Source organism: Polyodon spathula, chromosome 15 (assembly GCF_017654505.1).
Source record: "Polyodon spathula isolate WHYD16114869_AA chromosome 15, ASM1765450v1, whole genome shotgun sequence".
Taxonomy (NCBI): domain Eukaryota; kingdom Metazoa; phylum Chordata; class Actinopteri; order Acipenseriformes; family Polyodontidae; genus Polyodon; species Polyodon spathula.
Window position 1 is genome coordinate 34,640,852 of NC_054548.1, and position 24,764 is coordinate 34,665,615.

The window sequence follows — 24,764 nt, forward strand, 5'->3', positions numbered from 1 at the left end:
CTGGGATATGTATATGTAATTCAGTCAATATCTGGCAAAGGGCTGCAAGGGACCAATAAAAGGTGTTACAGAAACCTTGTGTTACAATATCAAGTGATCAGGGGTTTTGTAGGCTCAGTAATTCAAATTTAAAGTTGCAGAATGTACCGGTACATTCGTACTCCCTGCGGACCAGAAAGCAGCGAATGTACCGGTTCGTTCATACTACTCAAAGGGTTAAAGCCCTGGCAGGCAAGTGAGGTCTTATTTATAGCCTCAGGCAATGTAGAAGATGATTTAGGCCCCTGTCAAGAGACTCCTAGCACAAAATTAATTTTGATGGGGGAGCACTTGGTTCTAGATCAGCAACAGGAACTGTGTAAGCTTATTGAAGAGTTCAGTGATGTTTTTTCTGACGTGCCCGACAAGACTAATTTGGTTGAATATGACATTTTCTCTCCCTCAGGTGTCACAGTATGAGAGAGACCTTACCGGATCTCGGAAAGTCAACGAAGTGGCGTTCGCAAAGAAGTATGGGACATGCTCAAACTTGGGGTGATTGAGCCTTACCGGAGCGAGTGGTGCAGTCCAGTTGTCATAGTAGCCAAGAAAGATGGTACCAATCGCTTCTTTGTGGACTTTCCGAAGGTAAACGCTATTGCCAAGTTCGATGCTTACCCTATGCCTCGGGTTGACGAACTTCTAGATAGACTGGGAAAGGTGAGGTTTATTTCGACTGTGGCCCCGACAAAGGGATATTGGCAGATCCCCTTACCCGCAGTTCTAAAGAGAAAACCACGTTTTCAATACCAGAAGGGCTGTTTCACTTTAAAACCATGCCATTTGAGCAACATAGTGCATCCGCTGCCTTTCAGAGACTGATGGACCAGGTTTTACACCCACATCATGAATATACACCAGTGCGTATTGATGATGTGATTTAAAGCTCCACCTGGCAACAGCATTTGGCTATTGTTACAGCCGTCCTTCAGTCTCTAGGGGTAGTCCGGCTAACAGCTAACTTGAATTGTGAGAAAATGTGCATTTGCCAAGAGAGAGACTCAATATTTGGGATTTTTAATGGGAAATTGAAGGGTGAGACCCGTGGTCACCAAAATCCAGGCTTTGGTTGACGCGGCGATCCTCAAAACCAAGACTCAGATGAGGTCACCACTGGGATTAGCCAGTTGTTACCACCACGAGTATTACACAGTGGTTAATCCTTTAGTTGACCTCATCAAAAAGAGTTCTCCAAATTCAAGAAAGTTGTCAACTGAGTGTCAGGGGGCATTTGATACTGTTAAGCATAAACTGTGCCAGGCCCCCACCCTTAGCACACCTGATTTCACCAAGAGATTTATCCTCCACACTGATGCATCAGATGTGGGTTTGGGTGCAGTCTTGTCCCAAAAGGTAGACGGAGTAAAACATTTGATGCTGTATCTCAGTAAAAAGATGCTACCTCGGGAGCGCAACTACTCCATAATCGAAAAGGAGTGTTTGGCCATTAAATGGGCTACTCATTCCTTATGATATTACCTGCTGGGATATTCATTTAATCTTGTCACAGACAACGCCTCACTCAAGTGGTTAAGCACAATGAAGGACAGCAATGCCCTGATAACTCGATGGTATCTGGCATTACAACCTTTCATGTACCACATGGTACATCGTGCAGAGAAAGACCATCAAAATGTGGATTATTTTTCCCGGGAGGGGAGAGTAATGGGAAAGATAGATTCAGCCGAGTATTCCTTTGGCTCCACTCTGAGTGGTGGGATATATGACAGAAATACAATGATTCTTGGTTGTAAAGAGGGCGCTAATTAGCGAGAACAGAGTTCCATGGACGGGCTGGTCTGACAGTTCTTTCCCAGGGTTCAAGGGAAGTCAGCCAGCCTGGAAGAGGGTGAGACTCCGTTGCAGTAATGCATTGACCTGGAAGGGAAACGGCGTGGTACCGCAGATTGGAGAGGTGGTTGCATTCATTTACCAAGGGGTCATGTGTGACAGCATAAAATGGTACGGAGAATCGTAAACTGTTCCTTCGCTTTGGTTTTGCATTTGAACCTAGAAGGACTGTGAGAGACCCCAGAGAACGTAAGTGTTTTGTTTGTTTTCGTGTTGTTAGTAATTTGTCTTGCTTGTGAATTACCAGACGGCTAACATGTTTCTGGATCTGTCGCCTTGAGCCAGCACAAAACCAGAACAACACTTCACTACTGTCATGAAATAAACTTGTATCACCCACCATGAGCACTACTGCATGCACCCAGGACTGGTGACCATGTTTGTACTATTGTGGGGAAGATATTATTTGCTTATTATTTGGGACTGCAATCTGTTATTGTTTACCCCGTGTAGTACACATTGTTGTGTATTGCTGGGGATTATTGTTTGGTCGCCAGACTTTGATACAATTAATAAAACCTTTCCAAACTGGATTATAATCTTCTCTGTCTGTTTCGTTCACGCACTGCATCACTCCTGCACCCACATCCACTCAGCTACTTTGTCTCAGTACCCTTTAAAGCAGTTGTTTGAGTATACCTTTGCTGTAAAAAATATGCTGAAGCTGGGGATGACAGCCCCTGTCAGTCATGGCGATGACACAGAGAGGTGGGAAAGAGGGTGTGTGGGATTTCCCTCTCTCTGAGTGGCTGAGAGGCGGACCTTCGGGGATTGCTCGGCCTATAAGTACTGCGCTTGGCCGTGATTGAGAATACACAGAGACGCCCGCAGAGAAGGCTGGTGGTTGGAACGAGTGACCAAAAACAGGCAAGCACAGCTGAGGAAGACAGCCCACCTTAAACAAATAAAATAAGAATTTATTCAAAATATTATGTACCCAAGGGGACGTGTGTAGAGATAGGGGAACCTTGGCCATCCCAGAGTATAGTGCACAGCGAAGCGTAGGACGAACACCCGAGCTGCCCAGCATAGCGGCAGTGGGGGTACTGCGAAAGCAGCACTTTTGTTTTGTATGTTTATTACTGTGTTTTATTTTCCCTTTTCTTTTGGCTGAGGCTGGATGGTGATGTCAGGCATTTTTTGCGAATGCTGTGGGGAGTGTCAGAAGGCTAGACCTAGAGCCATATCACGAGCTCCATTGGTGCCATTGCCCCTAGTGGAAGCTCTGTTTCAGCGTATTGGAATGGATTTAGTTGGACCGCTGGAGTGGAGTGCAGCAGGATACAAACACCTATTGGTCATACTGGATTATGCAACACATTATCCAAAGGCCATTCCCCTTCACTCTGAGTCTGCTAAATCAGTTGCCAATGAGCTAGTGAAAGTTATCTCCCAGGTGGGGAGTCCCAAAGAAATACTGATCGACCAAGGGATCAACTTTATGTCCCGGCTAGTCCACGGAACGTGTAAACTTTTGGGGATTAAGACCATTAGGACCTCGGTTTTTCACCCTCAGACCGATGGACTTGTGAGCGTTTTATTATGATCCTCAAAAACACGTTGCTCAGATTTATTGATAGTGATGTGCACCACTAGGACCAGCTGATTCCTCCCCTTCTCTTTGCTATAAGAGAGGTACCTCTCACCAATTCACCATTCAAGCTGCTGTATGGGTGGAGACCCCACGGTGTACTCAATCTGGTCAGAGAGATGTGGTAGGAACAGCAGGATAATTCGACCAATCCTGTCCGTTATGTGTTGGACCTGTACAAACGTTTTGAGTCTGTGGGAAAATGGGCACATGGCAATTTGGAGCAGGCCCAATACAGGCAGTAGACCCAATATAACAGGGGGGCCCGGTTACGTGTGTTTCAGCCAGGGGATAAAGTGCTTCTATTGTTACCCAGCTCTGAATCTAAACTTCTGGCGAAGTGGCAAATACCTTTTGAGGTTACACACTGGATTGGGATGGTGGACTATGAGATCTGCCAGCCGGAGCGACGGAGAGAAAAGCACATTTATCATATAAACCTCTTGAAGCCCTAGTTGCAACAGGAAGCTTTCTTAGTGGCACAAGCAGATGACATCACAGACCTAGGACCTGATCTTTCTGTGTTGGCAAAGAAGTGGTTGGTACAGATTGCAGATAATCTGACACCAGTGCAGAAATGTCAGGCTTGGGCGGTGGTTGCAGAGTTTCCTGATGTGCTTTCTCCCGTCCCGGGTCAGACTTGTGTAGCTTACCATCACATTGAAGTTGAGCCGGGGGCACCAGTTCGCCAGAGGCCGTACTGTATACCTGAGCGCAAAAGGCAGGTAGTAAAGACCGAGATTGACAAGTTGCTCAGACTGGGGGTAATAGAGGAGACTCAAAGTGACTGGAACAGTCTGATTGTTTTAGTAGATAAGGCGGACAGGTCAACTCGATTTTGCATTGACTTTAGATGAGTTAATGAAAAATCGAAGTTTGACGCTTATCCGATGCCCCGGGTAGATGAGTTGCTGGAGCGTCTAGGCACCGCTCATTTTATAACAACACTGGATTTAATGAAGGGGTTCTGGCAGATACCCCTGACCCCAGAATCCAGAATCCAGAGAGAGGACCCAGTTTTCAACTCCCTTCGGGTTGTGCCAATTTAGAACTATGCCCTTTGGGTTGCACAGAGCACCAGCCACTTTTCAGATGATGATGGATCGCATTTTGCGACCCCATCAGTAGTAAGCCGCTGCTTACATAGATGACATTGTTATCCATAGTGAGGATTGGCCACGCTCGCTGCTCCTGTGACAGACCTCACCTGGAAGGCTGCCCCAAAGTGGACGGAGCCGTGCCAGAGAGCCTTTCTTGCTCTGAAGTGAAGGCGGTGTAGCAAGCCAGTGCTATGAGGTCCTGATTTAAGTAGCAGATTCACCTTGCAGACAGATGCGTCAGAGACAGGTCTCAGGGCAGTATTGTCTCAGGAGGTGCAGGGAAGCGAGCAGCCAGTCCTGTATATTAGCAGGAAGCTCCTTCCCCATGAGAAAAACTATAGTACCATCGAGAAGGGGTGTATTGCACTAAAATGGGCAGTTAAGTCACTCCGGTACTACCTCCTGGGGCGACACTTCACCCTGGTTACAGATCATGCCCCCTTAGCATGGCTTCACCAGATGAAGGAAAACAATACCAGAATCACGTGGTGGTACTTGGTCCTCCAGTTCTATGCCTTCAGGTAGTCAACCGAGCAGGGAAACTGCATTAAAATGCAGATTTTTTCTCTTGGGAAGGCATGGGGTGTAGGATTTTCGAATGGACTGGTAGTGCCATTCTGAGGGGGAGGGTATGTAACAGGGGCGGGGTCTGTGCCCAGGAAGATCTGCCTTTCAGTCATGGCGATGACATAGAGAGGTGGGGAAGAGGATGTGTGGACTTTCTCTGGCTGAGAGGCGGGTCTTGGGGGATTACTCGGCCCATAAGTACTGCGCTTGGTTGTGCATTTGGGTGGCCGTGATTTAGAATACACAGAGACACCGGTAGAGAAGGCTTGGGGTTGGAACGAGAGAACAAAATCAGGCAAGCACAGCTGAGGAAGACAGCCCGCCTTAAACAAATAAAATAAGAATTTATTCAAAATATTACGTACCCAAGGGGATGTGTGTAGAGATAGGGGAACCTTGGCCACCCAAGTGTATAGGGCACAGCGAAGCGTAGGACAGCGACCTGAGCTGACCGGCATAGCGGCAGTGGGGGCACTGGGAAAGCAGCACTTTTGTTTTGTAGGTTTATTACTGTGTTTTATTTTCCCTTTTTCTTTCTCTTTTGGTTTTCATTGTTCTTTTCAGCACCTGTGAGTACACCAGCACTGAACTGTCTACCCGTCTTGTTATTCCCATAGATCTGTTTACCATTGGTGGTATTGAGGCCACAGATCTCTGTATTTCACAGGCTGAAATAAATAATTACCAAAAGCAACTGAATAAATAAAATTGTGCTCCTGTGCGGTGTTTCCCAAATACACTTTTCTGTCTCACTTGTCAGTGAATACCCACACCCTTCCACAAACATATATATACCAACAAGTTGTTGATGCCGTCTCAGAACTGACCAAATAAAATTGCAAATGAACATATTAATTGTGTTTTATTTGTTTGCATCATTTATCACAACAGTAAATCTTTTTTTAAACTTAAAAGAAAGAAGAGAATCTCTGACAGCACTCCTCAGATCACTGCTGTCCAATTGAAACTGGTGGCTGAGGTAACCTTCACAGTTGCCAAATCTGCTTATAATACACGGGATTGGGCTTTTATTTTTGAGACTCGCTTGTTGGAATTTGCAAAAACACCCATACTCTAACTGTTAGACTATTGTTGTTTATGCTAGTTCCAAACAGCAACCAATAGAGTCTAATAGAGTCTAACATGTTGTTTTGGGCTTGTCTTGCAGTGCCGCTTTTTTTCTCGTGAGTCTTGGCAACACTGGTAACCTTCCGCGTCTGTCTCACAGGCAGCCACTGATTCCTGAATACCTCATTTTGCTGTTGACAAGAGTTTGTGCAGGATACAGCAGGCAGTGGCAATTTTGAGAACGGATACTGCACTTCAGTCTGTTTCATCAGTATCTGCCACCTCCCTTTTCCCAAGCGTGGTCTTGAATGCTTCCTCAGTAGCTGTCAGCCATCTGGACAGGTAGGGTTTCTACACCAGGGCAGTACATGCAGCATAACCTGATCCCCTATGTGCTGTATTCCCTGAATGAAAGGGAAATATATATTTATATATTTTTATATATATATATATATATATATATATATATATATATATATATATATATATATATATATATATATATATATAAAAAAAATCAAACTCAAATTCAATTATTGTAAGGTGACATTGGTTTTATGTTGGGAAATATTTTTAAGAAAAATAAAAAACTGAAATATCTTGCTTGCATAAGTATTCAACCCCCACACATTAATATTTGGTAGAGCCACCTTTCGCTGCAATAACAGCTTTAAGTCTTTTGGGGTAAGTATGTACCAGCTTTGCACACAGTGTCGGAGTGATTTTGGCCCATTCTTCTTGGCAGATTTGCTCCAGGTTGTTCAGGTTGGTTGGACGACGCTTGTGGACCGCAATTTTCAAATAGTGCCACAGATTCTCAATGGGATTGAGATCAGGACTTTGACTGGGCCACTGTAGGACATTCACCTTTTTGTTCTTGAGCCACTCCAATGTTGCTTTGGCCTTGTGCTTGGGATCATTGTCCTGCTGAAAGGTGAATTTCCTCCCAAGCTTCAGTTTTTTAGTGGACTGAAGCAGATTCTCTTGCAGTATTTTCCTGTATTTTGCTCCATCCATTCTTCCTTCAATTGTAACAAGATGCCCAGTCCCTGCTGATGAGAAGCATCCCCACAGCATGATGCTGCCACCACCATACTTCACTGTAGGAATGGTGTGTCTTGAGGCATGGGCAGTGTTAGGTTTGCACCACACATAGCGCTTTGAGTTCTGGCCAAAAAGCTCTATCTTGGTCTCATCTGACCACAAAACCTTTTCCCACATTGCAGCTGGGTCACTCTCATGCTTTCTGGCAAACTCCAGACGTGCTTTCAGATGGTACTTTTTGAGTAACGGCTTCTTTCTTGCCACCCTCCCATGCAGGCCAGTGTTATGCAGAGCTCTTGATATGGTTGACTGGTGCACCATTACTCCACTCCCAGCCATTGAACTCTGTAGCTCCTTCAAAGTGATTGTTGGCCTCTCTGTGGCTTCTCTCACAAGTCTCCTTGTTTGAGCGTTGAGTTTTGAGGGACGGCCTTTTCTTGGCAGTGCCTGGGTGGTGTGATGCAGCTTCCACTTCCTGATTATTGATCCAACTGTGCTCACTGGGATATCCAAACACTTGGATATTATTTTGTACCCTTTCCCTAATCTATGCATTTATATTATTTTATCTCTAACTTCTGTAGAATGTTCATTTTCCTTCAGATTCACAGCCTTACCAATGATCCTTCAACAGTGGGGTTTTTATCCAGAAAATGTGACAGCAACTTTAATAATTCACAGGTGGAGGCCAATGGTAAGGTAATTGTGTCCTCGTTAGGGCAATTTCTTTCATCGGTACAAACTGGGAGCTTCCGCAGCATAGGGGTGGAATACTTATGCAAGCAAGATATTTCAGTTTTTTATTTTTCTTAAAAATATTTCCCAACATAAAACCAATGTCACCTTACAATAATTGATTCTGAGTTTCAGTGTTTAATGATAAAATATCAAACAGAACGAAATTTCAATGTACATTTGTAATTCGGTTATGTGAGAGAATTGGTCAGGGGTCTGAATACTTTTGCAAGCCACTTTATATATATATATATATATATATATATATATATTATATATATATATATATATATATATATATATATACGTCTCCACCGGTTTTCAGCCATGGTGATCTGCAATACCTGTTGGTCAGTTTAATTTTATACCTCTGATTTTTAATGAATCAGTCGTAAGATGAATGAGTTGAAACAGTATTCACTACTAACGACATGACACCCCATTAATGATAATTGAAAAACAATATGGGCAAGAGCAGTAAAACAAGATATTAACCAACCAGGTATTTTGCTTTATTACAGCAGCTTAGATTCACTTGTGTACCAGTTAGTTCTCTGTGCATGCAAAAACACATTTTCACAAAACATCACAAGAACTTTACGCGTTGCTAATTTACATATCAACCCCCACCTTTCCCATTTATTTGCATGAAGTCGGGTGAAAAGCCTGGTTTACTAGAGTAAAATAAACTGAGCGAATGGAAACCCAAAAAAGCATTTTCACAAGACATCTTTCTTTAGCAAATGTCTCGAGCTAAAAAATAAAATAAAATAAAGACATGCATGGAAACTCCACCATTAACTCTACAGCAAACTGATCCTGAAGAAAACCTGGTGGCCAATGACTAGCACATATTTACACACACAGTCCCTGAACCCCATTCCCCATTGTATTCTCCACTGCATTAATGGGAGGTGCTCGTGATTAAAATAAAAATTAAAATTCAGAAGAACAAGAACCAGGGAGGCCCAGTTGCATAATTTAAGGGGTATGTTACATTAGATTGAATGTCTTTTAAACACTAGCTATAATGGAAATGTGAAAATGACATGCATTGTTAATATATCCTGATATTAAAACAGTTAGGCAGTGACTTTTCATTGCAATGAACAACTTCGGTAATGTAATCAGACATCCAGAACAGTAGTGTCTGTGTGATATTTATAAGGGCGGAGCACACTGTGCTTGCTTTGTAACCTCACATAAGCTCCTCTCACGGGGATGCTTAAGCATTCTTTAACTTAGCTAGCAGCCATGACTGATCTGTAAAACAAAAGACCAATTACTATGTTTATTTGCTGGAAACATAAACAGAAATCTATGTAAATATATAAATCTAAAATATATCAAGGTAAATGAAAACTGTCTCAATTTGAACTAGATTATCAACTCAACTCTACACACAAAAAAAGTCAAATTAGAAATATTTTATGTATTTAAAAATATATAATCAGCTATACTTGTACTTATTTTAGGTAAAGAGGAGCTGGATTTTGAGTTTTAAGAGTCAATGAAAGTAAAGACATTTTTAAGTCACACATGAAAAACAATCTTGTTTTGTTTTTTGCTGGCGTTGCTGTGTTGTGGGATAGGAAATGTAGTTGCCGGCACTTCTCAAACATTTTAAAGCAAAAAGAAGAGACTGAATAGTAACAGTGACACGAGTGGGGTTAATTAAAAAATACATTTATTGCGAAAAACGCAATACCATCTCGTAATAACGAAAGGAATATTTTTTTTCTATGTGGCACTGATGTGCCTTTGTGCTATTTCTCTTCATCTACCCACATATTTAAAAACGTAAAATGTGCAACATGTGATACAAGAGTGTCTTTATGTATATTGGTATTCTAGCTTTGCAGTAGCTATGACAATTTCAATATGTGACAATATATTAGATGTGTTATCCAAAATTCACTATACATGTACTTATTATAACATAACTGTATTCTGTATTTCGCTTCGGTTTTCATTATTTGTGTGGTTCTTGTTTCTGTTGAGTCTGGAAATTCCGCGGACAGTTTCCTGTACGGAGGACGCACGTGTGTGTGTTGTAATCCTGTACAGACTGTGTCATTCGCGTGCTGCTCGGCATGTTTAGAGTTTGTTTTTAACGACTGTAGTTAATTTAAGAAAATGTCGAAAAAGCGTAAAACCGAGTGCTTGGAGGAATCCAACCCTGGTAATGTTAAGAAGGCTAAAGTGATGGAAGTTGAGTTCACTGGGACTCAGTTTAAAAGCATGCTGAAAGAGCCTGCGAAAGCGTGGAAAGGTAAGGAAAAGATCAGCGTCTGCACCATTTTTGTTCTTCCAAATTTGTTTGAAGTTTGTTTTATTCATTTTTTTGTTTATAAACTTTGCTGAATGGTTAATGTCAAGTGTTTACTTGATACGATGTGGCTAAAACCTATTTGGTTACATTAAAACAATTACTGATATTATGTAAATACATTTTCCATCTGACATGCAGCCCACTCTTGAGCAACTTGACTGTCCCACAATGCAGATTAATTTGTTAGGAACATAATTGTATTCAGCGAGTCTAAAGAACTTTCCAAATCACAGATTCTGTTCACGGAGTGCTCAGGCCCCCTACACACCGGACACAATGCGGCAACATTAATATAACTCATAGTACTCTTGATAAATGCCTTTCACACCCGAGAAGACACTGGAGCGACGCGAAATAAATAGGATTGAATGATATGATTTCATCGCGCGACCACTGGGGAATTTAAGCAAATATGAGAACAGTTTAATTGCACGTTGTCCACGGTTGAAGCAATATCCAAAGTGACGGAGACAGAAATAATAGGCTACTTGCCGTGGAAAACTACTCCGAGTTTAACGACAGAGATAACCGCAATTATAAAGATACAGAGATGAAAGACAATATATGGGAGTCCATTTTAAGGAATTGGATATGCCTGGTACGTGCGATTATTATGTTAAAATACCGTCAGAGAAGACACTCAATTTCCACATCATGTTGACTAATATGTCCCAGTCTTGATCATAGTTTTGCCAATAGCAGTTTTCCCATCAGGTGTGTGGAGAACGGACTTCTAGCTGCGTATCCTATGTTTTTACCCACATAGGAACCACAGCAAATTGAGCATTCAGTATTTATCCCTCCAGCTCAATACATTAGACTTGACACTGAACCAGTGCAGTGCTGGGTGCCTAGAATGTGCTCTATACCCTGTTTTATAGTATTATGGCAAGTTACACCCCTTTTCATAAAACTCATCAGACAAAAATACTTTTGGCTTAGGTGAAGCAGTTAACCTGCATCTTGTAAAGCGCTTTGTGATGGTGATCCACTATGAAAGGCGCTATATAAAATAAATTGATTGAACCTTGATTAGGATAGTCATCTATATACTTTTTTTTTGCGATGTGTTTTGCAAGGCTGGCGAGTCATTCAGCAGATTATTTGTAATTGACAGTGCAGTTTGAAGCTGTTGTCTAATATTTTTTACTGTTTCATATTGTAGGATTGGATGTTTTTATATCCATTTCTAAAACATTACCCAGTTGTGAATTATATGATGTTGTAGAAGGCTATATTAAAATCTCGATGGAATGTGCCGAAATCTTTAAATTGCTGGAGGGAGAAAAGCATCAAGAAAGTGAGGTGAGTAGTACCTGTATTCTGTTTTTATAGATTACTATATCTGACACATACATACATAATACTATCTATCTATCTATATATATCTATATATATATATATATATGACAACATATGGAATGAAGACTCGTCACCCAGAGGTCCCCAAACCTTTATTCTTTTACCCGGTGCGTTCCTTTTGCTCTTTGTTTGGCACAGTGCCCCATGAAGCAAGTTCCAGGCAAAGACACATTTTAAGAGTGCAATAAAACAATGATTATGTTATATAACTACTCATTTAAAAAAAGCAAAAAAACATTGTTAGTGGTTTCACTTTATAGAACCCTAACCCTAGCCCCTTCATCTAACCCTAGCCCTTTCATATAGACTTTATTTTGCACAACATGTTTTTGCTGAGAATTTACTTCTATGACTCGCCTACATTTTGGGAACAGCAGTGATTTAAGAGGCAAATTGGGCCCTAGTGTACCAAGGTTATAGGAAAGAAAATGTTAACACTTAAGTATTTTTTTTCTTTTATTGGCTTAGTTAAAGATTTCAAGATTATGGGATCTGTTAAAAAAAAAAAAAAATTGCAACCACTTACCATTTGCAAACATGTCATTTCTTTTTTAAGATGGTGTTGATCTTTCAAACCCTGGAAGCCATCTTGCTGCGGACAGCCAGTGATCTGTCCCATTTTAGCATGGTGGGCATGGCCATTGTGAAAAAAGTTATAAGCAGCCACATGAAATTGATCTATGCTGCTTTGTATTCGGACAGCCACAGGTAAGTCTTGGTTGTTAATAAACTTCACTGGCTTGGTTTACATGAAAAAGTAAAAATAGATCTCGCCACCTTTGCCACGTTATTTTGGTAGTGTAACATTAATTGCATTGTCGCTTACTGGCCTTTAATTACATTAGAAAGTTTACATCACAAATGGGATCTTTACTGCTGAAGTCTCATGAACAGAGGCTAGGCTTTCAAACTTGTTGCAATGCAATGCAAAAATAAAATTTTATTGCGTTTGTGCTGTGATTTATCCACCCTTTTTAGCCACTATATTTTGGCCGTGCACTTCCTGTTGTGCGATGTGTGTGCTACTCGCATACTTATGACACTGAAGAGAGAATTGTGAGTTTTGTAAACTGCATGTAAACCAAGCCAATGTTATAGTTGTTTATTCCAGGTCTCTGGAATGAAATTGACTTGTCTATGGGAAGCAACACCAGTTTTTATGGTCATAATGAGTGTTCATATTGTCGTTACTCTGTTGTCCATTATCATCAGCAAGGTTACATACACCCAGGAAAGTCATATAGAACCAAGTTCCAAAACCCACTGATAAGTGTTGAGTCACACATTTGTAAGTGGTACATGTTTACTGTAAAAAAAGCACTCATCTGTTAGCAGCAAGTAACAAAAATGAAGGGGGGGGACTTGAGATAAGAGAATAATACACATAACAAGAAACACAGATGGTACTGCTAGATGTTTTTAAATCCATCAGAAAGCAAACGGAAACATACATTTACAGATAATTTACAGTGTAAGTCTGACGCTCAGACTATATATATATATAGATATAGATATAGATATATAATATATATATATATAATCTATATATATATATATATATCTCTAGATATAGATAGATATATATCTATCTGTCTATCTATCTATCTCTATATTATATATTATATACACACACACACACACACACACACACACACAGTTATATGTATTTAAGTATAAATGTTCACTCTTACACAGGTATGTTCGACTGTGTCTTAACTTGCTGTCTGCAATGGTGTCTCAAGGGCCAGATTCTGCCAGGGAAGTCTTTAACCACTTCGATTTCAGCAAAAGTCTCTCTGGATTGGCAAAGAAACGTGACAGAAAGGTAAAGTAATAAATTCAAGTCCTAGTAACTTGCCTCTCTCAACTACTGTAGATACAAGGGTTGGACCGTGCCATTGTCCATAGCACTGCCTGTCGACCTGCCAGAGTAGAATTGATTGAACTCCCTTTAAATCACTTTCTGTACTTTTCTCATAGTTCTCAAGCCTTTGTCTTAATGAGTTATAAAAAGTGGTGGTGCTTCCACTGTTTACCGTTTCACTGCTGTTGTGTAATTTCAGTTAAGGGCGCTTTCACACATACACCACGATTCAATATATCGCAGGTGTTGGGGTCCAATATAAATCTGCTGTATATCAAGGTCCATGAGAGACCCATAGAAAAACAAATAGGCTAATAACAAATACTGTACAACCACTCCTTCGTTTTATCGGGCGCGTCAGGGTCGTGTAAATCCTCTACGCAACCTGCTTTTTCTCATTTTTCATATAAAAAGCAGCACACCATTTTAATTCGTACCGTGGAGGGTAATTGCTTCTCATTAACTTCAGTCTCCAATTAATTTCTTGAGTCTTCCTCTCCTTTCTCAAATGCCCAAACCCGCTGCATTGAAAGAGTCCACTCCCATCAGGCTTGTTGCTAGGGAGCTGACGTCACTGCCCTGTGACTTTTGCTAGTGCATTGCTGCTGCTGCCACAAGTGAACACCTCGTTGGCTAAAATAAAAACCACTTCAACAAGTACATGTTTAATTTGCTTTGTGTTATTGTGCAGTGTGTGTGTATATGATAACAGTACAATGTTAATTCTTTGTTTTTAATTGTTTTGTATATTTTTGTTTGTGGTGTGCAGTATGAAATAAAACACACAGTAATTCTAAGTGCCAATGTAATTTTACTTAGACAGTAAAAATGGGGAGCCAACTCTGCTACAGCGATACATCCGAAACCACAGTATAGCAAGGGGAGATATAATGAGGGGTGAGTGTAGTTCATTGACACTTTGATGCAGATTGAAATGTGGTTTGGTTCGCTTGAAGTGATATGTGAAACCTCTGAGAACCACGTAATCGGACCATGAAGCGCATCAAACCAAATGAACAGAGATCACTTGGAAGTGGACTCGGTACGTTTCCCACTCTGCTCCATTTCTGCATTTTGCAATATGAAACCAAACATACTCTGAATTCACTTGGAAACAAACCGCTGCAAACAGTGAAGCAAATTGTGGAAGTGATGTACTTCAGCAAGCACCAAGGAAAGGCTTTCCCTTGTCGAACATACACAATAAGGGGTTGTCAAAAACACACACCAGACAAGAACACCATAATGTCACATGTAGACAATGGCACATCACACAAAAATACCATGGGGTTGATTTACTAAGTGGTGTAACCATAGTATAGGAATCAGTAATTTGTGTATTCTTGGGAGTTTTGTTTTGTAGCTGCGGGATGAATTGTAATAGTTCAGCATGTTTTACATTTATTTGACTTTCTTAAATTCAAGTCAAGAGACATGAATACAGATATTTCATGTACAAGTTTCATTGCTTTTTGTCAAGTGGGCAGTTAAGTGCCTGTCACCTTGAGTTAACTAAGCTATATTGTTTGCAGTGCTGTTCTTTAGAAACAAACTGAACACTATCTATACTGTAGTATACTACTATATATATATGCATATTATTAATTCATTTTAAATGTATTTTTTTTATTCTTTATTTTATGGACAGCAAGTGGTCTGCCTAGCACTTGTCCGTGGGACAATCAGAAAAAAATTCCTTAAAATCTAGCACTGTTGTCTCGCATCACCTCTTATCATATTTCATTGAATTACGATAAGATAGCATGCAAAAATTAATTTGAGCTAAATCCTTTTCTGCTCATGTAGTCTGTATATTTATTTTGCTATTTTTATGTTTTGCAGTTAACTGTACATGTTGTTGCTATTACTAGTCAGACTGGAAAGGCACCCATCTATCAAATATGTCTTCATTATGTGCACATGCTTCCATCCTGCATTGATGCGAGAGTGATTCTTGCTTTAAGTTAAAAATTGAAATATTTGTTGTGTTTTGTTTTTATACAGGGGAAACCTGATGTCCGCATGGCTTACACCCAGTTTGCTCTTTCTTTTATCATTACTGGGGATGCTAACACAGTAGGAAAGGTGCTGGAGCTCAAAGGTACTTCTGTTTGTTTTATCAGCCTGATAATTTAAAGTATATGGGGGCTGGGGGGGACGGACGACTTAGGCACCTAGAATTACATAGGGGAGTTAGCCTTCAAAAATTGTCTGCATAGACTTTCAATGTTTGGTCTCAAATGTGAACAATGCAAATCTTTCTTTTAGATTTCATTCCTGACATTTTAAGTACAGGATTAAAGGAAGATCGGATTTCTACCATCAACCTCCTTTTATCCACGCTGCAAACTAAGGTAAGATGTTTAATATGTTACTGTACTTAGATTTCAGTAGTTATTTCCATTCAGAATGAATGTCTCTGATTGACTGAGACAGAACTGTTGTGTTACAATACTGACATTATTTAGTTTTAAAAGGTTTTGTTTTATCGCGTAGCAAACAGACAACTAGCTACGCTGCTGGGTGTTTCTATACCTACATATATTTACACTATACTGTCATATACTCACTCTAACTTGCATATATTCAAACCAGAACTCAGGGTTTTGGCTTAAACACACAAGCAAGCTAAATGAAAAGAGAACAAGCAAACAAGTGTGAAATAGCGAACTAGTTTGTAAGTGTTCCCTGTAGCCTGAATTACTTCTGTACCTAAAGGAGAAACCTGGAAGTTGTGTCTTTCTTGCTTGCTGCTCGTTGCTGTACTTCATTCGTAGATGAATCGGCTGTTCAGTCCTCAAGCTGCTATGCTGATCACATTTCTTATCAGTGCCAGCAGATGCTTTTGGATAATGTTGTTTTCTTATTTATTTTTCCCAATTTATGTACATTTCATGTTCCTCATAATTCATCTATTTTTCCAGGTTGTTCAAAATAAAGCTATTAATAAAACTCAGAAGGTTCGTTTCTTCAACGCTGTTGTTTTAAGCCACATTGCTTCGCTGTACAGGTGGAATGGGATTGTTGATGCCTGCTCAGATGAGAAAAAGGTGGGTACATCATTCTGCTTCTCCATTAAACTGCTTTCCTTCGGCCATAACAATCTTCTTGCCTACTTTTTAAATATTTTGGTTATAATTGGAATGTACAAGATGCAGCAAATGCAACTCATCTACCTTGCATGTATTTCATGTCTCAATTCTTAATTATTTGGTGGTTAAGCTCTTTATCTGCGTTATACTTTTCTGTAGAAGAGTCCTACTCTAATGTCAAGAAGATGAGCGCATTTATTTATTATTTATTATTTTAAGTATTTTTTGACTAGTTATAAGTAGGGGTCTACTTAAATTGCGGTAAATGTACGTATTTTTCACGGGTCAGTTGCGGAATAAAATTAAGATTTGGCGGACATTTCGCGGACCTGTTTAAACATTAAATAAACCTAAGTAGACAGTATTTCATAACAGAACAAGCAGCCTAAAAATAGTGGTACTTGCTTCCTTACTAAAACAGAGTGCTGTCATTTGTTAAGGACAAGCATGCAGCATCCCCCTGCAGTCGACTTGCCCATTGACACTGCACGTCTGCATCCACTGAATTGGTGTGAAGTGTAAGGCAAAGCTTTGCCAAGTTATACAGATGTGGAAAATGATTAGAAACAGCCCCTAAACTCGGTTACCCAAGGGCATCTGGCATGCTTTAATAAAGGCAATGTATGCAACACGTTTGTTTTCATGTTATTTGTCCCATCCAATAATTCATTTTATTAGTACCGAGTCAAAAACAAAGAAAACGTGGCTATTAGAGTCTAAAATTCCAACTGCGAAAAAGTAAGCAGCAGGTTGAGGCGAGGTGGCTGTGCTAGATCGTTTTAGGACTGATTTAACTTGCAGACATGAATACTGTTTGTCTGGGCTGACATTCCAGTTTGGTTTCTGAAAGCTGTTTATTTTACGTTCTGTTCAGCAGCTTCTGTAGTAGCCTTTTGTTTAATGTGTGATTCTGAAGCTAAATAGCGATCAATTGTATTTTCTCCAGACACATTAAGATATGCAAAACAATTACCTCAATCTGCATGCACAGTTTCTTTTGGAAATACCTTGATATCATATAAACTATCATCAGCTAAAATATACTTTGCTTTTTTTTTGTTGTCCATTTCTACTATTTCACCTCCAATGCTAAAAACAGTGCAGCACCAATTTTGACCCACCCCTTACTGCACAGTACAGGTCACAGAAAAGCAGTACAGATGCACTGATAGGCTGATTAAAACTTCGTTGTCATTTGAATAGTAAACAACAACGTTAACCGCTTTGGAGATTTTTTTTTTTTTTTTGTAAATGTTATTTGTGGACGTTTTTTGTTTGTTTGTTTTTCGTTTAAGTGCAATGCACACAGGACGGTGAAAGGAATAAAAAAGAGCTTCTACAGAAGAAAGATACGTAGTTTTCGTCGCTTGCGTTGTGCAGTAGTTAATTTAAACAAGGTTTTTTTTCTCTTTCTCTCTGTACTTGTCTGGTATGCATTGGCCCCTAAAAGAGGTGAATTTCACGGTGACCCCTCAATTTCACGATTTCCGTGAAATCGCGATTCAGGTAGACCCCTAGTTATGAGACCACGCACTGGTATGTTTTAAGAGTTAAAAGTCTGAAGTTAAATTAGACAAATTAATAGAGGTAATCAGTGTTTCCCCTAGGAAATCACATAGGCCAGCAAACTGAAAATTGATCATTGGAGGAAGTGTCACAATAAGTGAAAATACTGTCCGATATGGATTATTAACAGCATTGTACTTCTTCATTGGTAATTTACACTATTCACATTGTATAATCGTTAGTTTCACAAAGCATTTCCTTTAGAGTTACAAATCAATCAACCTATTGATTTTTTAAAGGTAAACATACCATGGTCAGTGTTGTACAGCCATTGACTGCAGTTCAGTGTAAAACATCTAATGTCAGCATTTGCACTGACCATTAAAAGTACAGCCAGGTATCCTTGTTTTGAATTACAGGTTATTGAATAAACAAAGTAACTTGACTTAGATTCATCTGATGTCAGACTTGATGGCTAGTTGTAATTAGTAATGTTAAACAATTGTAATGTTGGAATGTATTTTCTATTGTTTTGGCCAGGTTACAATATTTACACTATTAAGATTATTTTATAAATATTATTTGTTAGAATTAAACAGATGTAAAATATTTAGGTTGCTATATGATAGGTGTTATTTTATTCTGAATACACTACAGCAAAAATTATTATTTGGTGGTTTGCTACTGTTGCTTTAATTGGAAGAGATACGTGCTGTGACGTTGCTGCTCATTAAGTTCGGAGTATTTTAATTCAGTAAACAAAAGAAAAAATGGTGCCTAAGGAAATAGTGTACAGAGCGAAGAAATCTTGTCTTGGACATTGTTTTAACACTTTGTGAACCTGGCTAAACTTTACCAGCTTACACTGTTATGCTGTCTGCTTGTGCACATGCATTTGCCTTTTACTGTTGGTAGCGTAAGGGACCAGAGTTCGGGTATTCGAATACACAAAAATGTTGCACCCTGTGTATTCAAATAGGAAACTATTTGAAATTCCCATCCCTGATCCTAATAATAAACACTATTAAAACAATATTCATAATACAAAATAATAGCAATCCTATCTCCAGCCTCTCCCAAGTCAGCGCCAATCTTGCTGAGTGATACCAGCGAGTCCTGGAAAGATTGTGAATGGCATTTTTCACCTGAACACATCGGATCCCAAATCACAAAATTTAACAATTCGATCGCGTGTCTAGGTATCCATCGGGATATCTCAGTGTGAAGCCTGAGGTGCCTGTGGGGAGGCGAGGCGGCACAGGAGCCTTGCAGAGCTTGTTCCGCTAAAACAAACCAAACTAACTTCACATGCGGAATTGTACTTTTTTATTTTTTCAATATTGTAGGCCAGGCAGCTGCCTTTTTTGGTCTGGCGAGCTGCCGGGCTTGTAGAATGGTAGGGGAACCACAGGTAATTGTGTTTTTAAATTTAAAGTATAGATCTATGAAACAAATTTTAAATATGATATATGACTTTCGTTATTTGAAATTAATAGAAAATTATACCATTATATAGGGTAACACAGTGATGTATTGGCCCTTCCTCTGTAAAACTAATGATTTTAAACAATTGTAACTCAGTTCTAATTTGTACTTACCTATTCCCATCATTTGCAAGAGTATGCATCAGAATAAGTAATTCTACATGCTGTTGAAAAATGTTTTGATTCTTGACAGGATATTGAGCTCTCCAAAGAAGCAGGGAAGGTTCTAGTTAGCGAGTTGGCTCATAATTTCCTGCTGGATCTCTGCTGTTCACTCAAACACGGCATTAATTTTTACGACTCTAGCCTTGGTACAGCTAAAAGGTAAGAGATGTAAAGATGAACTCATTCTACATCAGCTAGTAGTGTCTTTTCTAACTTATATAGTATCTTATGGCTGTTGCAAATATCGGGTAGAATTTAAAATTTATTGTACAGTAAAACCTCTAATATCTAAAATAATTGGGACTAGGGAGGGATCAGATAATCTAATTGCAACTGAAATTGTTTATGAATTCCTCAATTAAAAAACCTCCTATTCCTTTACTTATTTTACACACTGTTCTACACTGTACAGTAAACCCCAGAGGTTAAGGATTGAATAGCACCTTTTCTGTGACAAGGCAGTAGAAAACGCTACATAAAATGCCAGGTTGCCAAGGGGGCAGTTCGGATAAGCAAAGATCAGATAATCAAGGTATTATTGTAGGAAATTTCAAAATATTGAACAATGGGTTTACTGTACTATACATCAAACTGTCAAACTCTCTATATCCTAAAAAAATCTAACTTAAATTCTATTAATCCAGAACAATTTTTAAGTAAACTTTCAGCAGAAAACCAATATATTAACAATTTCATAAAGTGCCCTTTTAAATTATAATTATATCTGTGTGTTTAAAATATACTACTAAATGTATACTGTAAATGTTTACATTTCAATTTTCAGAGCTGGGAACATTGTTCTATTGAAGTTTATTGTTGGTTTAAAGACAGCGACTGAGGAGGAGATTGTGGGTGATCTGGTGGTCAATATTCTGAAAGTGTGTCCAGATTTGCTCCAGAGATACTTCAAGGAAACGCAGTACTCCTTTGTACCACGTCAGAAATCTGCTTGGCTTAACAATATCAAGCTCTTGAGGAAGGTATTGACACAATACTTACTCTTTGTTGTATACCGTGTACTAAGATGTATTTCCTATAAATTCATTTTAATAATTAGTGCCAATACTACACAATCAAAACATACATCACCCTAAAAAATTAATTAATTTTGCCTCATGTAGTTGAATGAAACCTGCTGGATAATGTTAAGTTAATATATTGAATTAACATATCGCTTTGTAGTTTTCCATATACTTAATGAAAAACTGACAAATTCTGTACTACTGTTACTGCATCTGGTAGACTTCAGTGATATAATTTTGTAGTTTCTTTGATTGCATAATATATCAGGTGTGTGTGTATAAGATATATATTTAATATGTATAATTTCTAAAAATTTCTTGAAAACAAATAATTTTAGGAAAAATCTTTTGTAGCAAAAGTTTTGCTTTTGTGGATGAGGAAAAAAGTTGCAAGATAGGTGATGTCTACAATTATTTATTTCTGCAATTTTTGCTAAAATGCTAATTCAAAAGTATTCATACCCTTTGATGCTATGATATTGTCTTCAAGGTGCAATATTTCAATATGATAATGCAGAACCTAATTCTAGAAAAGTTTCGAAAATACTGGATTGTAGGTGAACATTCATAGAGAGTATAGAAGGGTTAGGCAGAGGGTGATTGCTGTCATTACCTATAAGTCAAATAAAGAGCTGTCTGAAGACCTTGGGCAAAATTATTTATTGTCATAAAGCTGGAGGGATGCAAGAAGATTTCTATGCATTTGAATACCCCAATTTCAACTACTGTTTCTGTTATCAAGAAGTACAAGACTCACAACGCTGGTACTGTCACAACATTCCCTCGGTCTGGAAGAAAGAAGGTTCTTTCACCAAGAACAAGTAGAAGAATTGTGAGGAAGGTTAATAACAATCTGAGATTGACTGCCAAATATATTCAAAGTGAATTGGCTGCATTTGAGACTGGAGTTTCCATTTCAATCATAGGTCGAGTATTGCATGGTGAGGGTCTCAATGGTCACAGGCCAAGGAAAAAGCCACTGTTAGGAAAACATCACAAGGACAATCTCTTAAAGTTTGCAAAACTTCATTTGAATGATGGATATGAGTTCTGGTCAAAGCTTTTGTGGAGTGATAAAGGAAAAATCCTGCTATTTGGTCACGCTGATAGTCATAAAGAACACCATACCTGCTGTCATGCATGGAGGTGGTAATGCTGTTCTGTGGGGCTGTTTTTTCTCAAATGGTACAGGAAATGTAGTGAGTTGAAGAAGGCTGTGCACAAGAGAAGAACTGGATCAATTTTGCGTTTAAGAATGGTCAAAAATCACTAAAGAATCACGCGAAAAGCTAATTGACAAATACCCTAATAGTTTAAAACAAGTTATTATTGCTAAAGGTGCCTCAACTAGCTATTAATTTAATGTTCCTTATTAGGGTATGAATACTTTTGAATTAGCATTTTGGAGTTCTGCAAAACAATTGCTGAAATAGATAATTGTAGATATCTAGTTATTGTAACTTTTTCATCATCCACAAAAGCTAAACTTTTGCTACAAAAGGTTTTTCCTATAATTAGGCTTCCAAACCAAAGGCTGGGACGCCTATTGTTATTGTTAAGATTTTTGTACTTTTATTTATTTATTTTTCTTCCCAAAACTTTAAACTGCTGCTGCTTTGAAGCTGTGTGACTGATCAGGTTCTGACTTGGCAGTTAACAAGCTGGATACATTGGCTGTCTGATGCTGAAAATTTTTTGCTGCTGCTTTCTTGCAGTTGGCGCTGTGACGCATTTTTCGACAAAACCTTTCGAAATCTTTTTCTTGGGAACAGGTGAAGCAATTGATCTGACACTTGGCATGTATCATCACCATCCAAAATCGCATCAAGTTTGCGAAGCAGAAGTTTCTGTGATAAATTTTAATGTCGAAATGGCTACCACAAACTTTAACGAAATGTGGCCTTAACAACAAACTGCTTGTAACACCGTTTGACCAACAAACTCCAAACTTGGTAGTTATCGTCCCAGTAACAATGGGATACAACTATGTGAAAATGGTGATGTTTTATAAAACAAGATGGCCACCAGTTATACGTTTACATTTGAAATTTAAACCTGCGTCAGTTGACAAACAATTTACTTGACTAACTCCAAACTTCACAAGCATCATCCTTGACACTGTAGCAATTCAACTGACTTTTAAAAAAATGGTGCTGACCTGAAAAAAAAATGGCTGTTTGATGCTTTTTTTTTTTTTTTTTTTTTTTTTGACTAAACCCGCTTCTTCCAGTAAAAACTTAAGTTTTTGATACTGGTACTGGGGCTTGGAAGCCGTAAAACTGCCTGGCAGTTCTAGTAATTATTATTATTATTATTATTATTATTATTATTATTATTACTGCTGCTGGTGGTGTACTTGTTTTTTTAATAAATTCAGGTCCAGTGGTGTCAAAACTAAACATATACAGTATCCAACATTTTTACATTGATTTATAGATTTATGAAGCCCAGCCTGAAATTTCCAAAGCCTTCAACACCAGAGAGTTTATTCCTCTTCCTCGTCTGCTGTCTATGGTGATGGTAACCACCGTCCCTTCAGTTTGCAACAAGGCAATGTTCACCCAGGGACTCAATGTAAGTAAACATTAAATAATTCTAATAACTATGTGCAGACGGTTGATGTGTCATACTGTCTCATGTATTATAAAGTACTACAGAAGCTGTGGGTCTATGAAATATTCAGATGGATATGTGTTTTTTATATTTTTGTAAACACGTTGATATACATAAATGATATGGATTGGCTGTGAATTAGTAGCAAGACCTTTTTATTTTTTTATTTTCAAGGCTATTGTCAGATTAAGATGACATCATCTACAGGAAATAAGAAAATAGACACCCACCAAAAAATATAGCCTAATCTTAGAGTATTTCCTGGCATGGTATAACGTACCACTATATATATTTTATTTTTTTTACTTCGTGTATTGTGAAATACAAATTCTGAAACCATAACTTTAAATCTAAATATGATTTTTTTTTTTCTTTACTGCAGCTGGATAACAAAGTAGTGAAGCATACAATACTATCTCTGGTTGCATTCATACTGAAGAGAGTGCTGAAGAACGTTGAATACTGCCTAGATAAGAAAGTGTGGCAGGGCTCGGATATCTACTCTGCCAGTGTGATGGAGGAATTTGCCCAGCAGTATAGAGAAGCTCTTAGCAAGGTATGTGGCAATTAAAATTCCTGTAATAACAGAAGTAAGATAATAACGATGGACTCCCTTATAAACAACTTGTTTTAAAATATAAAGGAATATTTTTTTTATCTTGTTAATGTTTCAGTGTCCAACTATTTTGTTGTGAGGTAAACTGGTCTAAATATTGTGCAAAATGTTTTGACCGTGTTGACATTGTTTATTGCAACATGGTTTATTGTTGTTTGTTTTATTCCCATTCTTGTTCCAAGCATTTGATTATTCATTTCACTTGTGTTGTTTTGCAATCAGTCTAAAGGCCCTTGCACACCAGATCAGTTTCTTTGTCAAATTTTAACATACAGAGGATATTAATTCAACAACTTGCACACCTAGGGCCCAATTTTCATTAATGGGCAAAGTGGTGGCGCTGCTGCTGTTCACTTACTTTCAGACCATGCAAGGACGTTGGTTGTCAGTGGATCTTATGTTAATGTTAATTAAAAGGACAGGTGAAATAAACACAAATAAAAAGATATGCAGCCCCACATTTGTATTTAACAGGAGCTGGTCTCCTGACGGACATGTGAATGCTATAATGGGTGCCAGTGGAGACTGATGTACTGATTAGTTGTAATAAAAAAAGGTTTTGTACTGCTGCAATGTGAAGGGGATATTTCACCATGGTTGAAGAAGTGAGGGGGATATGCAGGCCCACCGAGAGGGCGGGGAGAAAGGGGTCCTTGGAGAAGGGGGTGGGGAAACAAATATGTTTTTGAAATTCATACCGCATATTTATCAAA

At 38.8% G+C, this 24,764-nt stretch overlaps 1 protein-coding gene across 1 annotated transcript; it reads left to right on the top strand.

Annotated features, from left to right (window-relative positions):
• The first annotated feature begins 10,028 nt into the window (after positions 1–10,028).
• Positions 10,029–24,540, top strand: LOC121327796 (nucleolar pre-ribosomal-associated protein 1-like). Its single transcript, XM_041272002.1, has 12 exons — positions 10,029–10,267; positions 11,493–11,632; positions 12,246–12,397; positions 13,385–13,514; positions 15,558–15,654; positions 15,822–15,907; positions 16,478–16,603; positions 19,829–19,959; positions 20,585–20,780; positions 23,259–23,396; positions 23,818–23,991; positions 24,526–24,540. Exons 1-12 carry the CDS (start codon positions 10,132–10,134, stop codon positions 24,538–24,540), a joined length of 1,521 nt encoding a protein of 506 aa, XP_041127936.1. The 5' UTR covers positions 10,029–10,131.
• Positions 24,541–24,764: the final 224 nt, after the last annotated feature.